At 39.2% G+C, this 18,283-nt stretch overlaps 1 protein-coding gene across 3 annotated transcripts in view; it reads left to right on the top strand.

Moving 5' to 3' along the window:
* FAM117B (family with sequence similarity 117 member B) overlaps positions 1-17,993 on the top strand; it is a 115,843-nt gene extending 97,850 nt beyond the window's left edge. Inside the window, exons 5-8 of one of the 3 annotated variants that reach the window (XM_070070359.2) lie at positions 4,049-4,192; positions 5,468-5,693; positions 8,262-8,382; positions 14,177-17,993. In XM_070070359.2, coding sequence (XP_069926460.2) covers positions 4,049-4,192; positions 5,468-5,693; positions 8,262-8,382; positions 14,177-14,495 — 810 coding nt within the window. In that variant the 3' untranslated portion in view covers positions 14,496-17,993. Of the gene's footprint in view, positions 1-1,893; positions 2,056-4,048; positions 4,193-5,467; positions 5,694-8,261; positions 8,383-8,619; positions 8,780-14,176 lie in introns of those variants that run through there. The other 2 variants (XM_089330035.1, XM_089330037.1) reach the window with 2 other exon arrangements.
* Positions 17,994-18,283: the final 290 nt, after the last annotated feature.

Raw genomic sequence — 18,283 nt, 5'->3', positions numbered from 1 at the left:
ACTGCAGAAATTATAAAGATATGAGGTCATTTTTATTCTATGAAACTAAGCCAAGGTTAAGAATTTTACACGTGTGTGTGTATGTATGTATGTATGTATGTATTGGGGCAGGTAGAAATGTAAGCAGTAGAATATTTTGCCATTTAGTTTGAAATTATTAATCAAAGTCCTGAAAATCTTTCCTGTTCTTTTTGCAAATATTCGCTCTTCCCCAGGAATTTATCCTAAAGAGATATTTACCTGTATGTACATATGTTTACCCAAGAGGATGTTCATAATGACATTTTTTTGAATAGTGAAAAACTGGAAACTGTCCAATAAGTGAGCATTTATTTCTTCATGTACTCATGCAATGAAATGCTAAGCAGCTGTACAACTGACATAGCAAATAAATTTTAAAACACAGAAAGATACTAGAGATATGATATGAAGTAACGAGATACAGAGCACTCAGTATAATCTGTTTTTGGTTAAAAATGCGTATGTTTGGGGCTGGCATTATAGTGGGTTAAGCTGCTGCCTGCAATGCTAGCATCCCATATGGGTGCCCATTTGAGTCCCGGCTACTGCACTTCCAATCCTGTTCCCTGCTAATGTGCCTAGGAAAGCAGTGGAAGATGACCTAAATTCTTGGGCCCCTGCACTCACATGGGAGACCCCAGTGAAGCTCCAGGTTCCTGGTGTTGGCCTGCTGTTGTGGCCATTTGGAGAGTAAACCAATGGATAGAAACAATCCTTCTCTCTGTCTCTGTCTCTCTCTGTCTCTTCTTTTCTCTAACTCAGGTAAATTAAAATAATAAGTAATAAATAAATCTTTTCAAAAATGTATATACTTAGAAGAAAAAGACTTGGATAGAAGAATACTTACCAGATTAACAGTTGTTACCACTGGGTGACTGAATTCCATTTATTTTTCTTTGTTCAGTGCATATTACTTTTGCAATAAAGAAGACAGTGGTAGTTAAAAATGACTTCTCAGGATAGAAGTTTTATGGACATATTCAATTTCCTTGAATCGCCATATCTCTGGGTTATATTTAAGTAGGCTCTTTAACTTATTAAAAATGGTTGAAATGAAAAAATTAAGGGTGTGTATATCAGTGTCGTTAGCATTCTGTAACAAAATCTGTTTTTACCCAATTCTGGAGACTAGAAGTCCATGGGGTCAGTATCTGGTGAGGGCTCTCGTGTGTGTATCTCTCTGGCCCTGGTCCAGCTCTGGACATTTGAGCCCTTACAGCAGATAGTAGTTCTTTCTACCTTTCTCGTCTTCTCTTTATTTGCTGCCTCTCTGCATCTTGAATAAATTTTTGAGAAAGAATTTTTAGATAGGGTTTATCAGTGCTCCAGAGATCTACACTGTAGAAAATGACTTAAAGATATTGGAATTGAAAGTTTTTTAAATACAAATTTTCGTAGTGGAAGATGGCCTGAGTATTTGAGCCCCTGCCACCCACATGGGAGACCCAGATAAAGCTTTAGACTCCTGGCTTCAGCCTGGCCCAACACTGGCCATTGTGGCCATCTGGGAAGTGAACCAGTGGATAGAAGATCGATTTTCTCTCTCCCCCCACCTTCCTCCTTCCCTCCCCCCACCTCCCACTTCCCTCTTTCTGTCCCTTCCTCCCCCACTTATGTGTGTGTTTATGTGTGTGTGTATGTGTCTCCCTCTCTTTACTATTTCAAATAAATAAATAAATCTTACTCTCACTTGCCTTTCAAGTTAAAAAAAAATGATTGGCATATGTAAAAGAAAGTAAATAAGATTTGAATAAAAAATGTGAAAAGAATAATAGAGGGGCCCACAGCACGGTGGGTTAAAGCCCCAGCCCACAGCGCTGGCATCCCATATGGGTGCCAGTTCTAGTCCCGGCTTCTCCTCTTCCGATCTAGCTTTCTTCTGTGCCCTGAGAAAGCAATGGAAGATGGCCCAAGCACTTAAGCCCCTGCACCCACGTGGGAGACCTGGAAGAAGCTCCTGGCTCCTGGCTTCGGATCAGCTCAGCTCTGGCCATTGTGGTCATTTGGGGAGTGAACCAGCAGAATGGAAGACCTCTCTCTGGCTCTACCTCTCTCTGTAACTCTTTAAAATAAATAAAATAATTGTTTTAAAAAAGAATAATAAATGCTAAATAGTATTTTAAGAAAAGAATGTAGGGGGAAAAAAAACTGTAGCTACTGTTTACCCAGCATCCATCCATTACAGGACAGCAATGTACCAGGGATCCTCTCAGTTCATCCTCAAAACCATGAAGGAACTCTTCTGCCCCACATTTCGGAGGCTCAGCACTACATTAGCTGGGAAGAGGTGCCTACTCAGGGTTTCAGAGTAGGACTTTCCCTAGGTATTTTTTTCTCACATTTTCTGTGTTTTCTAAGCATTCTTATTGTATTACACCTAATTTTTCCCTTAATTTTCCTAAGTTATAAAAATGAGCAGGAAGTAAAATAGAGAAATACAGATTTAATACTAAGTTGTCTATCAGTTGACAAGATCATTTATTGACTGAAGCTAGTGATTCATGACCAAAGCCCTCCCCCCTTAATCTCCTTGCCTACCTGCCCTTGAAAAAGGGTTTTCAAGGAAACATCCCTAGGTGAAGTTTGGGTTAGCCACATTTCTTTGCCAGACAGCAGGATAATGTATATGATGATTTTCTGGCATACTGTAACTTGACTTTGGCAGATAACTATGTAATACATGTCTTGTATTTTATTTTAGTATCTTGGCAGGAAACCAAGTAATATCCTGTAATTATATAATCAGTTATTTCATTTCAAAAGTGATACAATGACAACAAAAACATTTTTAATTTTTTTTTGACAGAGTTAGAGAGACAGAAAGGTCTTCTTCCCATTGGTTCACCCCCAAAATGGCCGCCACGGCCGGCGTGCTGCGCCGAACCGAAGCCAGGAGCCAGGTACTTCCACCTGGTCTCCCATGCAGGTGCAGAGCCCAAGGACTTGGGCCATCCTCCACTGCCTTCCCGGGCCACAGCACAGAGCTGGACTGGAAGAGGAGCAACCGGGACAGAACTGGCACCCCAACCAGGACTAGAACCCGGGGTGCTGGCGCCACAGGCAGAGGATTAGCCTAGTGAGCTGTGGTGCCGGCCAACATTTTTAATTTTAAAAATTACAGAAACACCTTGGGAAAAAGAAACAAAATCATATAATTTCCTTTCCTGAAAAACACATATTTAAAACCATTTCAAGGAAGGTTATAAATAAATTTCACAGGGAAGTTATTTTCATTTCTACGATCTCACTGCAGTATGTGGACTTTGGAAGTGATTTTGGTTTTACAACCAAAGTATTCCTCATCTCTTTTTTGATAAGCTGCTTTTTGGTTTCTTTCCTGGTATATAGATAATTGTTGCATTATGAGAGTTGAAAGTTATATTTTGAAGTCTGAACTCTACCATCCATAAAAGAATCTTTGAGGTTATCATTCTTTTAGTATTTCCTTTATCCCAGTTCCTTTTCCAGTCCATCACTGGTGTGAATAAATTCCCAAAATTCTACCTTGATTGTCTTCAGTTTTGGCTTTCAATTGCATTTCATACACACTAAGGAAAAAGTCTGCTTATTCACACTTTTGTGAGGCCTGTAAACTTTATTCTGTTTTTTTTTTTTAATTTTTTTAAGATTTATTTATTTGAAAGGCAGAGTTTTAGAGAAGGAGAGATAGATAAAAGATCTTCTGTCTGAAGGTTCATTTCCCAAATGGCCACAATAGCCAGGGTAGGGCCAGATCAAAGCCAGAAGCCAGGCATGCATCCGGGTCTTCCACATGAATGACAGGGACCCAAGTGCTTGGGCATCTTCAACTGCTTTCCCAGGCACATTAGCAGGGAGCTGAATTGGAAGCAGAGCAAGCAAGATTTGAACCAGCGCTCATATGGGATGCCAGCATTGCAACCCGCTGCACCACACAGTGCCAGCCCCTTTGAGTTTTCTTAAGTCAACTGGAATTATGCTTCAATCTAGAAAAGTAAAAGATAATGTTAAATGTCTTTTCTCCTTTTTTCCATCCCATTGTCTTAAGGCTCCTGTTCCAAAGAGTGCACTTATTCCAGTAATTCCCATCACCAAATCAACAGGTTCCCGGTTCCGGAATAGCGTGGAAGGATTGAATCAAGAGATAGAAATAATAATTAAAGAGACTGGGGAAAAGGAAGAACAACTTATAGTAAGTAATTTTATGTCTTAAAATCAGATTTACACATGAACTCTTCTGAGTTTTAAAAAAATTCACAATTCTGTTTTCCATATTTACTCAGGTTTCTTCCTTCTTGTTGAAAGAAAATGAAAATTTATCTCTTTTGAAAAACCTTGACCTTGGCAAGTGTTTGAAAGTTTTCATTCCTTTGCATCTCATTGAAGCAACTGATCTGACAGATATTTAGATCTTTGAACAGAAACTTTGTTTTTTAAAAATCACTACAGATAATATATTTATGACTGCATTTGACAGAAAGTTACTTACTGATTTTGACAGAAGGAGAGTTAGATGACATCAATTATTTTCTAAGTGTGAATCTGCTTGTTCCTTGTTTGACTGTCAGTTACTATTTGGTTTTAATTGACATGCCAGGCTGTATAATCATGAAGTGCATTTAGCAATGATTTTCTACCTAGCCTTTCTCCTAACTAGAATACACATGAGAATGGTTCCCATTAAAACAATGAGGAAAAACTAGTTTAGATTTAAAAGCCATATTACAGAGAATATTTACCTAAGCCTCCATTCTTCAGTGAGGAAGGAATTAGGGAGTTTCAAGTGATATTTTATTGATGCATAAGACCCCTTTAGTTAAGACAAAAGGTTGAGTTAGCTTAGAGAAGACACAGCTCCCACACACTCTACATCTGTGCTATGGGTAAACATTCCTGATGGACAAATGTAAACAAATCATAATGTACAGGGAACTGGCTTCCCTGCTAAGTGAGCCACACACGCTTTTGTCAGAATGTGGTCTTGATTCCTGTGTTAGCACTGCTTTGATTCACCTTTCCCCATTTTAGGTTTCTTTCTAAAATCTCTTTGAAGGGGGGTGGATAGAGGGAGAAAGGTTGCAAGGGCCTGCCACCAAATACCAGTAGTTCACACATAGATAACCTTTTCCTCTAACATGGAATGTAGTGCTAGTCCTAGATTTCTCCCCTTTTATCGTGGCCCTCCTTTATAATTTTTAAAACAGTATCTAGCATATGATAAGTAATTCATTTATTCAGTAACCTTTAGCAGGCTGCTAGGTGCCAACCCCCAGGGAATACAAAGTCTTCACTTGGTCTCCACTCCCACAGAGGGGATGTCAGTGATAAGCGGCACAAAGGCCTCTTAAGTGTGAAGGGATTGTGAGGCCTTGGCACTACAGGGGAAGATTGACACTAGTTGCATTGCTGATGAATTTCAAAATCAGTGGTAAATAGCCAGATGTTTTTTTAAAAAATCTTTTAACAGCCACAAGACATTCCAGATGGACACCGTGCCCCTCCGCCCCTGGTGCAGAGAAGTAGCAGCACTCGGAGTATCGACACACAGACCCCCGGCGGGGCGGACAAGGGCAGCAACAACAGCAGCCGCTCCCAGTCCGTGTCCCCCACGTCGTTCCTCACCATCTCCAACGAAGGCAGCGAGGAGAGTCCCTGCTCAGCTGATGATCTGCTTGTTGATCCCAGGGATAAAGGTAGGTGCCAGGGGATTGTGTGCCTAGAGGAATAATGAATGGCACCTTTTTATGTTCATTCTAACAGAAACACACTTGGAGGCTACTAGGTAATATGTTTGACACATGGATTTAAAAAACTTGGAGTACACAATTGTGGGTTTTACTCGGGAACTCAGTTGATGGTCTAGTTGGGTGGACTTACGGGCTTTTGTGTATATGTTTTGTACTTGTTAGTACAACTTTCTTATTAGTGAGAAACATTCTTTTTGTTATAAATTAAGTGCATATTTGTACTGAAAAGCACTTTGTTCTCTTTTTACCTTATTGTTAAGATTTATTTTATTTCTTTGAAAGATAGAGTTACAGAGAGAGATAGAGACAGAGAGAGAGGTCTTCACTCCCCAGATGGCTGCAATGGCCGGAGCTGCACTGATCCGAAGCCAGGAGCCAGGAGCTTCTTCCGGGTCTCCCTCGTGGGTGCAGGGGCCCACTGCTTTTCCCAGGCCACAGCAGAGAGCTGGATCGGAAGGGGAGCAGCCAGAACTAGAACCGGCACCCATATGGGATGCCGGCACTTCAGGCCAGGGCTTTAACTCGATGCGCCGCAGATCTCAGAATCTGTTTCTGAGATTTCTAACCGGATTAACTGATTTATATTGATACAAAATGACTGTTCATAGCAAGCCAGAAGTAAAAGGTTGGAATATATTTATGTACCTTAAAAATAATCTGGAGAAACAGTCTGAATATCAATTACAAATATTCTTATCTTTTGTAGCACATATGATTCTGTGTGTATGCATCAGGGTGGTCTTTTGTTGGCCTAATTCTAGTCTGTAACATTTGTGCATTGTAAAGCTGGGTTCAGTAGTCATTTAGAACCTCCACCTGTGTAGCATTGAGTGCCCCATTGTTCTGACTGGCTGACACTCCCAAATCATTTGAGACAGTGTCACTGAGGAAGTCACTTCAAACTATGGGTAGTTGTAAACAGTAGACCTTTTTTTTTTTTCCCCCTAAAAGAAGATTTATTATTTATTAGTTGAAAGGCTGAGCAATAGAGAGAGGGAGAGACAAAGAGAATCTTCACCTGCTGGTTCATTCCCCAAATGGCCATAACAGCTGGGGCTGGAACAGGCCAAAGTCAAGAGCCAGAACTCCAACCCTGCCTCTCACATAGGAGGCAGGGACATCTTCTACTACCTTCCCAGGCATATTAGCAAGGAGTTGGATTGAAAGCAGGGCAGCTGGAAATCAAACCAGTGCTCATTTGGAATGTTGAATTGCAGACGGCAGCTTAACCCACTGCACCACAGTGCTGTCTCCTCCCTTCCTTCCTGTTTTCCTTTCCTTTCCTCCCTTCTTCCTTGTCAGATGAAACTTGGCTATTAAAATCCGCCTCTTTGTTTTCCCATACCTTATAGTTTTATATCAATAACATGTAAGAACTCCATAAATTTTGTGTATTGCTGCATATGATTATAGGAGACTAGTGTCTGGTTGGCTTCTGTGAAGTTCTTTTATAAGAAAATAGGGCTACAGTGCTGCTGGCAATAAAGAATTTGTAGCTTAGCTGACACAGACTGAAGAAAAAAATCTAGAACAGTTATGTAACATACCAAGAATTTTAAGTTAATGTAGTATAAACTGAGGACTGCAGCCCTGAACCAGAGTATTAGAATAAATAAGTGTTCCCTCTGCTAGGGTTAATTTGGAAAGAGTTCATAAACATTTGAGTCAGACTTTGAAGAAGTTTTGGAAAATGAGTAGAACTAACCCCCTTTTACGTAAAGGGAGAGTCATAGGCAAAAGGAATTGTTTGGTATACAGTGGCTCTGACTACTTGGGGCAGAGATTGTAGTCAGAGGAGCAGGGCAGTTCCAAGCCAAGAGTTCATGACAACCAATGAAGGAAGAACCATTTCAGACACTTGTGCTGGGAAAATTAAAGTCTGGGGGTCGAGTGTATTTGTTGTGTGTAGAATAGAAATGAAGGCCTGGTGTTGTGCCATGGCAGGTTACTGAGTGCTGGTTTGGGTCCCAGCTGCTCCACTTCCTGTCCAGCTTCCTGTTGGTCAGCCTTCTGCTGTTTTTCTAGGTGTACTAAGTGCTTTAGCCATTGCCACTCAGGTGGGAGACTGAAATATGGGGTACTAGGCGTCTGCCTTCAGCCTGGCCTAGCCCCAGATGTTAGGAAGTGAATGAGTGAATAGAAGAGCTCTCACCCTCGCTCTCTGTGTCTCCCTCTATATATAACACTGATTTTTGAGTAAATAAATCCTAAAAAAAAAAAAAAAATTGAAATGAGTAAGCCAGCTAAATTAGTATTCAATACTGAGAAGTGAGGTTATGATAATTATAAGTGGAAAAGAAGTTAAAATATTTTGCTTATGCAGTTATTTAACAAACATTGGTTATCTCCTTTTTACCAAGAGTCAAGTTAGCTATTGGGGTGATATTGATGAATAAAACACTTCTCCTGCCCTGGAGTAATTCTTGGGGAGAGGCCAAGAATAGTGAAATATTGTATGATTGGTGCATTTTTATAGAAGTGTTTCTTAGTAATCCAATGTATCATTTTTTGCAGAGAATGGGAACAACTCTCCTTTACCCAAATATGCAACCTCACCCAAACCTAACAACAGTTACATGTTCAAAAGGGAACCTCCTGAGGGTTGTGAAAGAGTCAAAGTCTTTGAGGAATGCTCGTAAGTATCCCTCCTCCAACTAAAGAAACGTGAGAATTTTAAAATAAGTTGGAAGAATAATATAGTATCAGCCATTTATCTGCCACTCAGACTATATTGTAAACATCAGTATTTGCTAAAAGTAACCATAGTATCCACACATAACCACAATATTATTATCACACCAAAGAAAATCGACAGTAAAGGTTAATATCTACTAATACCTAGTTATCTAAACTTCCTCATTTGTCCCTGAAGTGTCTTCTGTGGCAGTCATCTCTGAGCCTGTCTCTTCATGTTCACGCATGGAATCGGCGTTCACTCGATGGACCACAGATTGTAACCTGTGTGCTTCTCTGGCAAGGATTGCATCCCCTTCCATTTTTGTCTACTTTTGGTCACCAGTTACACTTATTTATTTACTTATATTTTTAATTTTAAAATTTTTTTAGCTTTTAAGAGGTTCAATATAGTCCACATACAGTTCTGAGAATGTAATTATATCCCATTTCTCCCTCTTTCTTCTTTAAATAGTTTAAAAATATATATTTTGTCTGCAAATACAGGAACCAGTTTCCGTTACTTTATAGAATCACATTACTATGATAAAGATACTTTAGTTTAAAATTCTGCTTTTAAAATTATCTGGTGCCCCTGGTATGTGATCTTCTATACTCACATTCTTCTGTTGGCTCATATTCTAGTCAGCACCCATTGTAACCTCAGAATTCACTCAGACTGTACCCAGCCTGATGTTTTCAGTAGCAGTGGCTCCTTGCTTGTCACGTGATGGCCCCACGGTTGAGGTGTGTGTGAGATAGAGCAAATCAAGTGTTGAGCATTGGCAGTAGTCTTCTCTCTGCAGTCTTACTATGGCTACAAGTCTACGGGCCATGTTTTTTGGCTTTTTCGTACTGTGAAACCTAAAATACAAGATGGCGATTGTCCAGCCTTCACCAATTCACAGTTTGACTTTTTCCACTATCGTGAACATCTTCGGGTGGTTTGAAGTATGGTATCCTTTTGTTTCTCTTATATGTCTTCTTGTCAGTTTTTCCTTTAACCTAAATTCTGAATAATCTTGCCACACAAAGAGCATCGTCTGTGAATCCCTTTGACTTCCCTACTAGGAAACTCCAGCTGTCAGTCTCCTCTCTGCCTCAGTGACAGTAACTGAGAGCTCCTTTCAACGGGTGCCACCTCCCTCAGACTGTATTTCTGCAGATTTGTTCCTGGCACCGTCTGCATCCTAATCACTGAAGTGGTGACAACTGTGGATTCCCTGGCCTCATTCCAGGCCTAATGAATCTGTTGATAGGGAGGTGGATCCTGAGTTCTGCACCTTTAACAAGTACCTCACGTGGTTTTTATGCTTAATTAAAAATGCTGGCTTAACTCTTTTCATGAACATCCTTAAGAAATATGATCATTCTCTTTAAGTAAAAGTCAGTTTGCTCAAATGTACCTTTCTTGAGCTGAGTTCTTTGAAATTCTCATTGGCAAGTGAGATTTGCTGAAGTACAGAGATATGGGACTATTTGATTGGCTCAAAGCAATTTGAATTTTTTTTCTTTTTTCTTTCTTTCTTCCTTTCCTTTTCTTTTTCTTTTCCTTTTTGACAGGCAGAGTTAGAGAGAGAGAAAGGCCTTCCTTCCATTGGTTTACCCCCCAAATGGCCGCTATGGTCAGTGCGCTGCACTGATCTGAAGCCAGGAGCCAGGTGCTTCTTCCTGGTCTCCCATGCAGGTGCAGGGCCCAAGCACTTGGGCCATCCTCCACTGCCTTCCCAGGCCACAGCAGAGAGCTGGACTGGAAGAGGAGCAACTGGGACAGGACCGGTGCCCCAACTGGCACTAGAACCCAGAGTGCCAGTGCCACAGGTGGAGGATTAGCCTAGTGAGCCACGGCGCCGGCCTTGAATTCTTTCTTAAAGATTTTGAATTTATTTATTAGTGAGGTAGAGTTACAGAGAGAGGGAGAGAAAGAAAGGTCTTCCATCCTCTGGTTCACTCCCCAAATGGCCACAACAGCCCATCTGAGGCCAGGAGCCAGGAGCTTCTTTCGGGTCTCCCACACGGGTACAGGGGCCCAAGGACTTAGGCCATCCTCCACTGCTTTACTAGGCCATAGCAGAAAGCTGGATCAGAAGAGGAGCAGCCAAGACACAAACTGTTGCCTGTATGGAATGCTGGGGCCGCAGGCAGAGGCTTAGCCTACTACCTACACTACGGTCCCAGCCCCAGCAATTTGAATTTTTTTCAAGAAATATTTTAAATATTTGTTACATAGGTTGGTGTCCTGTGGTATCTGCCTTAGACTGTTGGATTTAGATAATTTCTTAGGACTCAGTCTGAGCCATGTTACTTCTGTGTTCATTGTGTCTAAAGGAAGGGTTCTGAGAAAAGCCAGGTTTGTATATGTATAGATACAAGTAAAAGAAATGTAAACCCTGACACCTTTTATGGCACACTAGTCTATTATTAGAAGGCAAACCTATTCTTTTTTTAATACAGTTTTTATTATAAATTATAGTGGTATAAAAATGTGGTAACACAAAAACCTATTAATATTTTAATTATATTTCAAGATTAATTAACAAGAGTAGTACCCCAAGAGTTGTTTTCTTAGTGGTAATTAAAGCCCTCTATCAATAAAACAAGTTACTTAAAGTCTAAAAAATTGTCTCTTTTCACCCTCACTGTGACAAGCTGTGACAAAATTAGAACAAAAACCACTGGATATACCGGCATTGATGCAAAGTTAGCTTATTGGTCCTAAATTAAAATTTTAACTTGTTTAATCATCTTTTAGAAATATTTTTCTAAGTCTTACTTCTGGTTTAAAGTAGTAACTTTGACCTTTACTGGACCTTGGGCTCAGATGGGAGGGGAAGGTAATCTGTCATTTCCAGAAATGAACCTGTTTACCTGAAAGAAAATAAGTAGTTGGATTTGAGCCCAAAAAGGACAAAACCAGATTTTGTGCTTCAGTCTCTGTATTATTTTTGGTAATAGCACGTACCATAGCCATACCATCTGCACTTAGTTAAGTCCTTTTTAATGACCTTAATGTGCCTTTTCCTGTTCCAGCTGATGAGCCCCTTGACCTTAGATTCCTAGGTATTATGGCCTCTTTGCAATATTGGGATTTTTGTAGTTGTTACTGTGTTTCTTTTGAGACATAATTTTTTTAGAATACTGCTTAGGGAAAAATATGTTTTAAACTTAGTTCCCAAGGTTCCTCCCCGTATGTATGGTTTTACTTAAGTTGAAGAATACTTTGAATTAATATTAGTACTTGCATATCCTCCAGGGGTAGGTACTGTTGTTCTGGGGTAATGTGTTCCTAGAAGTTAAATGGGAGGTTCGGAGCATGACTGCCCTTGGCTGGCTGGGATAGTAGCCATGAGAGGACACGAGGAAGTTTTTGGTGCTATTTACTATTAATGTTCTGTTTCTTGAACCTGGTCAGTTAGACAAGTCATTACTGTTTACATAACTGTGTGTGAGGTATGTCATCTCTCCTCATAGAAACAGCAAGGAAGTTTGACTGTTTTTAGAGTCCTATCATTAAAAAATGTTTCCAGATCAAAAACTTTATTGAAATCAGAAAGTTTCTTTGTATTTCAGTAATGTCTATCCTCTGAATCTATTAGCAGCCACTTCTTAAGTCATTTTTAATAAGGTAACCTCAGACAAATAAATTATTTCATTAAAAACATAAGCCTCTTTGAGTATGTAGGAACTGATTAACCTTTTTTTCCCTTCATATAAAAAAATTAAAAGAAAAATAAGAAGAGGAGGAGGAGAGAGGGTGGGAAGGAGGAGGGAAGGGTAGGGTACAGAGTATCAATATGCTCTTAAAAGTATATATATATGAAATACATGAAATTTGTTCCCTTTATATAAAAGAAGTAAAAAATGAAAATTATCTCCAATAATTCTATATTCAGAGGAAAATTCACTGTTTAATTATGGAAACATAACCTCAACTTCCTGTCTTCTTTAAGGAATTGAAAACCATCCTGTCCAATGATAAAAATAGATGGGCATGTGTTCCTCCCATCAGTCATCTATCTACATGTACTCATGGCAGTAAAAGTACTTGACCTATTATGTTTCCATTGTATTCCAGAAAGAATAGTGTACAAGGAAGCATAACTTAAAGTTGTACTTTTCTTTGTTATTGTTGCATTTGCCAAAGCTGTCCTTGGGTATAGTTTACATTAATAAAAGCTGCCAGCCAGCGCATTGTCTACTTGGAACGCATCTCTTCGGTGGCTACTCCCTAGGTCTATGTTTACTCAGTCTTCAAGCTTGACTTGTAGGTAGCTTTCGGGGAAGCCTGTCTCTCTCTCAAACTCCAGATTTTGCACTCTCTGCTGCTACCTCCAAACCTTTCACAAACCTTTGTTACCACATCTATCAGACTCTTGCAGAATGCTTCTCTTCTGTGCTCTGGGTAGTTCTGGCAGCCTGGTAGAGCTTAACAATCCCTTCTCGGAATAATGTTTTAAATACGTGAAATACGTATGGTTAGAAAAGAGACCAATTGTATTGAAATATGTCCCAGCACTTGCCTCCCTCCAAGAATTATAAATTCAGGCCATCTCCCTCTTGTGGATTATTTCATATTTGTGCCTCAGAATCTAGTATAGACTTGGCACATTCAGATTTTTATTGAGCTGAATTGTTATTTTTTTAAAAGATCTATTTTATTTATTTGAAAGAGTTAGAGAGAGAGTTAGAGACAGAGAGGTCTTCCATCCACTGGTTCACTCCCCAGATGGCCACAATGGCTGGAGCTGTGCCGATCCAAAGCCAGGAGCCAGGAGCTTCTTCCAGGTCTCCCACGTTGGTGCAGGGGCCCAAGGACCTGGGCCATCCTCTACTGCTTTTCCCAGGCCATAGCAGAGAGCTGGATCGGAAGAGGAGCAGCCTTGACTAGAACCGGCGCCCATATGGGATGCCAGCGTTTCAGGCCAGAGATTTAATCCGCTGTGCCACAGCACTGGCCCCAAGCTGAATTGTTATTGAGAGAGATGAGAACGATACTTTTTTCACATGTTCATATAACCTGAGTCTTGATTTATTCATGTTTTTCCATCTTAATTTCGTGGTTCTTCATGTGATTTTAACAATTTTCTTTAATATTTTTAAGTCTTGTAGAATATCATTAACCACCAGTATCCTTTTCAACTATTTGGGTTAATTTTCAGGAGGATGGGAACAGCAGATAATTTGACTCCAAAAAAAAACTTTCAAAATGAAGAATTTTGACTTCACATTTACATTGTGCTACTCAAAAAACCATCATGGTTAACTCAAAGAATTGTTTCAAAGAGGCTTTTAAGAACCTAGAAAGAGAAAACCCACACCTGCCAGTGTAGCCATGTAATGGTAGAACTTAGCAAAAGATGGACATTGTATACCATTATTTTCTTTGCTTTCTCCTTTTAGAGTAGTACAGACCATGGTAGTAGAACATATTTTTGTCTTAAAGCATCTAGATTTTCTTTTGCTTTAGGAAGCTCCTTGTTCCTAGTGGCTATTTTAGATCTTCATTGAAATGCAGTGATCATCAGCCTGAGCCACCTGTGTGGTATTGGGGTGCATCACGGCAACAGAGTGATGTCCTTCTGCGCTCTGAGATACTTGTTTTTTCAGTAGTACTTTGGTCCTTGTCATTTGAAGCTTTTGACATAGTTTGTGTTTTGTATTCTTTTTATGTATTTATAAGTTACCTGTTTTTAAAAATAAAAGTGATTCCAGTGTTGAGTGACTTAAAAGTATTGGATTGTTTGTTCTATGTTTAGGCCAAAACAGCTTCATGAAATCCCAGCTTTTTACTGTCCTGACAAAAACAAGGTGAATTTCATTCCTAAAAGCGGCTCTGCTTTCTGCCTCGTCAGCATTCTCAAGCCACTCCTTCCCACACCAGATCTTACGCTCAAGGGCTCGGGCCACAGCCTGACAGTCACCACTGGCATGACAACCACTCTGCTTCAGCCCATCGCTGTGGCCTCCCTGTCTACAAACACAGAGCAAGACCGAGTCTCTCGAGGAACTAGCACAGTTCTACCGTCTGCCTCTCTGCTGCCTCCACCAGAACCAATTGAGGAAGCCGAAGGGTAGGTCCTGGCGCTGTGTGGCCATTGTTCTGGGAAACTCTGACGGCATTGTGCGCTCCTGGTTGGCAGTGACATGTGACAGTGAGGCTTCTGCAAGAAGCAGCAGCCCCTCTGGCGGCTCTGCCCCACCCACGAAGGCCAACCCTCAGTGCTTGCCTGCTTTTTCACAAAGCACTGATTCATACAAGAAAGTCTCATCCTTTACTTTTAGAGGGACAATGTCACATTTTTTTGTTTTCAAATTAGACTTCTTTAAAAAAAAAAAAAACATATATAAACCCACAAAACCTGATCTCTGTAAACATGATTCCTGAAGGGAGACGTGAATGATGCTGCAAGAACCATCTTTTATATGAAAATGACTATTTTATAATACCAATGTTACATTTTCTGAAACGTAGCGAACAAGACATTCTAAAAGATCTTTGGTGGCCTCTGTTTCTTGTTTCCCTTTCTACATGTGTGCTTTCCTCAGCTGTCTCTCAGTTTGGGGACCAAAGGGGATTGTTGACATTTTCCCAGCAATTTAATCTCATGACTATGTTCTTCTCCCAAACAAGAATTGATAGGTAAATGCATTGAACAAGTATATATAAAGAGACAAAAGCAATATTATGTGATTTATGTTTTTTGATGTCAAAAGTTTGTGCTTTGGGTGAAATATTTGTAAAACTGCTGTTTTCTTCACGACTCCTGTACACATTTCACTATGTGGTCAGAAAAATTATAGTCTGAAGACAAATGCTTTAATAAGTTCTCACCCATTTTGGAATTGGCTTCAAGTCAATGAGCCAAAAGGAAACTATCTAGTGTTGATTGCTAGCTAGGAGTAAGGAGCCCTTTGGTTTTCTGTGAAGTAGGTCACTTGACTGCCTTCCTTTGCCACAGGTAGCGTTCGACCTTTCATCCTCACTGTATCATAGCCCCAAGAGATCCTGACATGGCTGTGCATGGATTTGCTCCTTTGCTTTTGTGATGTTGTTGTCTTGTGGATATGGTCAGGTTTAGTAGTTTGCCAGGAGTGTAATCCACTGAATAGTGATCCATAGCCAGAGAACCTTGGAACTGACTTTTTCTTTATGGTGACTGGCACCAAGATTTCTTGCCTACAGGTTTTGCTAGTTTCCTGTCACATTCCATACAGTGGGGAAAACGAAGAGCTTTAGAGTACAAACAACAGGCACCTTTGAAAAACCCATACAGTTTTGGATTTGGACTCATCCTAATGCAAATCACTGCCATTATCACGTGACAACAGTATTTGTTTCTGGATAGGAGGTAGTGAAATTGAAGAGCATGTCTTTTAAAAAACGAGTTTCAGCAGTGTTGACTTAAAAAGGCATCCTTTTAATATCTTCATCTGCTACTCTATGATGCGATAACTTACTGTTTATATAGTAGGCAGAAAAATATGTCAAGTCCTTAAAAAGAGATATGTTTTGAAGGTTAATATGTCAACTTGTCCAGAAATAGTCCATCAAGGAAAATCTAATGGTAGCAATAAATCTTTTGAAAGGACTTCTTGCATTTATGCACCTTGAAAACATCTCATTAATTTTAAATATGTCCTGTGAAATTTAAAATTGGAGATGTATTTAGGTAAATCAGATAAATTCAAATATTCTGAATCCATCAGGTTTTAGTTGGTAGGACTGATGAATTTTTGTACTTTTCCCATCCAAAACTAATTTACTAGAACAAGTATAGCATAGCTCCTAAACCAATAAAAGCTCAGATATTTGGATCTGAAGTTTCTGATTGGTTGCTTTTTGGAGAACCTTGATTCTTCACCGCCTTTGCCATGCCTTTGGATATTACCATTTCACCTTGGTTTCGCCTCCGTTAGACGGACTGAAGAGAAGGTGACACTGAAATCAGTGAGTTGATGTGAATGGACGAGAAGGCAGCCGAGAGCCAGTTTTGTTCTGATTACTTGAATTCTGTTGAATCTGTGTCGTGTTGTTTTCTGGGCCTCAGGTTTTTCTTTCCTCCTCTGTCTGCATCCCCCTCTCATCACAGGGTGTTTACAGCTGGACTGCTGCTGTGTAAACAGGTTTCCCCTTTTGTTCTGTTGTTCGCATTTGTCAAATTCACATCCTTAATGTAAAGCAATTTAAAATGAGAATGGAAGAAAGAAAAGCTGTAGATTGATTACTTACAGTCTTACAGTCTGCTACGTGGTTGTAAGATCTGAATTTGCAGGTAAATGAATCGTATGGCAACCAAACATATCCCATGGGTTTGGGAGAAATAGAGCCTGAGATTTGGAAAAAAGAAAAAAGGTACAAGGTACAAAACAACCCTGCAAGTGCCAAAGGGCTAAGTTTGAAGCACATAAGCTTTATCACAGCCTTGAAAAATACTAACCATTGATCCAGTCAGCTGCTTCATTTAACCCTGAGATACCAGGTGTTTTTTTTTTTTTTTAAATGGGTATACTCTGAATAGAGTACATAATATTTTCTGAAATTATACTCCATAAGTATTGTGTTACTCTGTAGAAAATTGTACAGGAGATAAATAGAATGGCTTCAATGGGAATATAATTTAAAAATTTAAATTTACTTTCATCACAGTTTAAAAAAAAAACTGGTGGCATATATCATTTGGCAAAAGGAGCTATTCTCTGGTTATTCACTTTGTCAGTTTCACCCTTAAAACAGTTTTCCTTGTGATGATACAGCTTAAATAGATTTACTATTTGTGATCATGACTAAGTCTATTACTTGTCATGGCTTTTTATGAACAATTATGTTCTTTAAAATATGTTTTGCCTCTTTAGTTAAATATGAGCACAGATGCAAAATTATTTTTTAGTTGAATTCCTCATTTTATTTAAAATGTTTATGACTGCAGACCAAATCAGTCTATTAGAAGGTGCTGTTGCTAACTGTGGAGTATCTGGCAACGTGACAAGCTTTTTTCTCCTGCATTATAATTTTTGGTGGTTGGCTTTCACTAGAAGAAGGGATAAAAAGTGGCAGAATTTGTAGCCTATTCTGTGTCCAAAATTAGGACTGGTTTGTCAAGATTTTGTACTGTTAAGGATAATAAAAGTTGCCACTATTAAGCTTACTATTCTAAAACTAAAATTCATTCCTTAATGCTTGAAATTTTGATGTCTCAAAACCGGACCAAGAGAAGTGCTGAATTTGCAGATAAAGCTAAGAATACTTAACACTGCACTTTAAGGTTGAAGTTTTACTCTGCCTAAATTAATGATAAGCAGAGCAGCCCTGAACATTTTGTTTATACAATCCTGAATATAATTTATGTTTTTTTTTAACTGCATGTTTCATCTCTGTTGAAGCTGTGTAAATCTTTTTAAAATGCAATTTTTTTAAATTTTGTTTTTCTAACAAAATTCTCCCAAAAAACAGCATTTCTGATGGTGATAGATATTGTTACTATGTACTTATGTATTCCTTGTATCTGAACACTTGTTGCTGCCTCACAAGAAAATAGAACTTTTATGTTAAAAATAAAGTCTGTTCTTGGGTTTTTTCTGTGTATTGTCTCATATTCAAATTGCATTTCCTTTCAGACATTTCTAGGCTGATATAACTTGTAGATAGTATAAAGTTACTTAAAGTTCATGGAAAATGAAATTTTTAAAATGTTTTTTTGCCAGAAGATTGAAACCTAAACAGTTTGTTGCTAGCATTGCTTCTTCTGTGAACTTTTTCAAGACCCTTCATGTTATCTTTCACAAATTAATAGAAAAATGCTCTGTGTTAAGCAGCAGCTTTCTTGCTGTCTCTTAGATGCTCTCAAACCTAAAGTACTTGATCT

The sequence above is a fragment of the Oryctolagus cuniculus genome, chromosome 3, assembly GCF_051225735.1.
Source record: "Oryctolagus cuniculus isolate XC-2025 breed Fujian yellow rabbit chromosome 3, ASM5122573v1, whole genome shotgun sequence".
Taxonomy (NCBI): Eukaryota; Metazoa; Chordata; class Mammalia; order Lagomorpha; family Leporidae; genus Oryctolagus; species Oryctolagus cuniculus.
The sequence above is the reverse complement of the archived record's forward strand: the minus strand, read 5'-3'. Positions and strand labels throughout refer to the sequence as shown.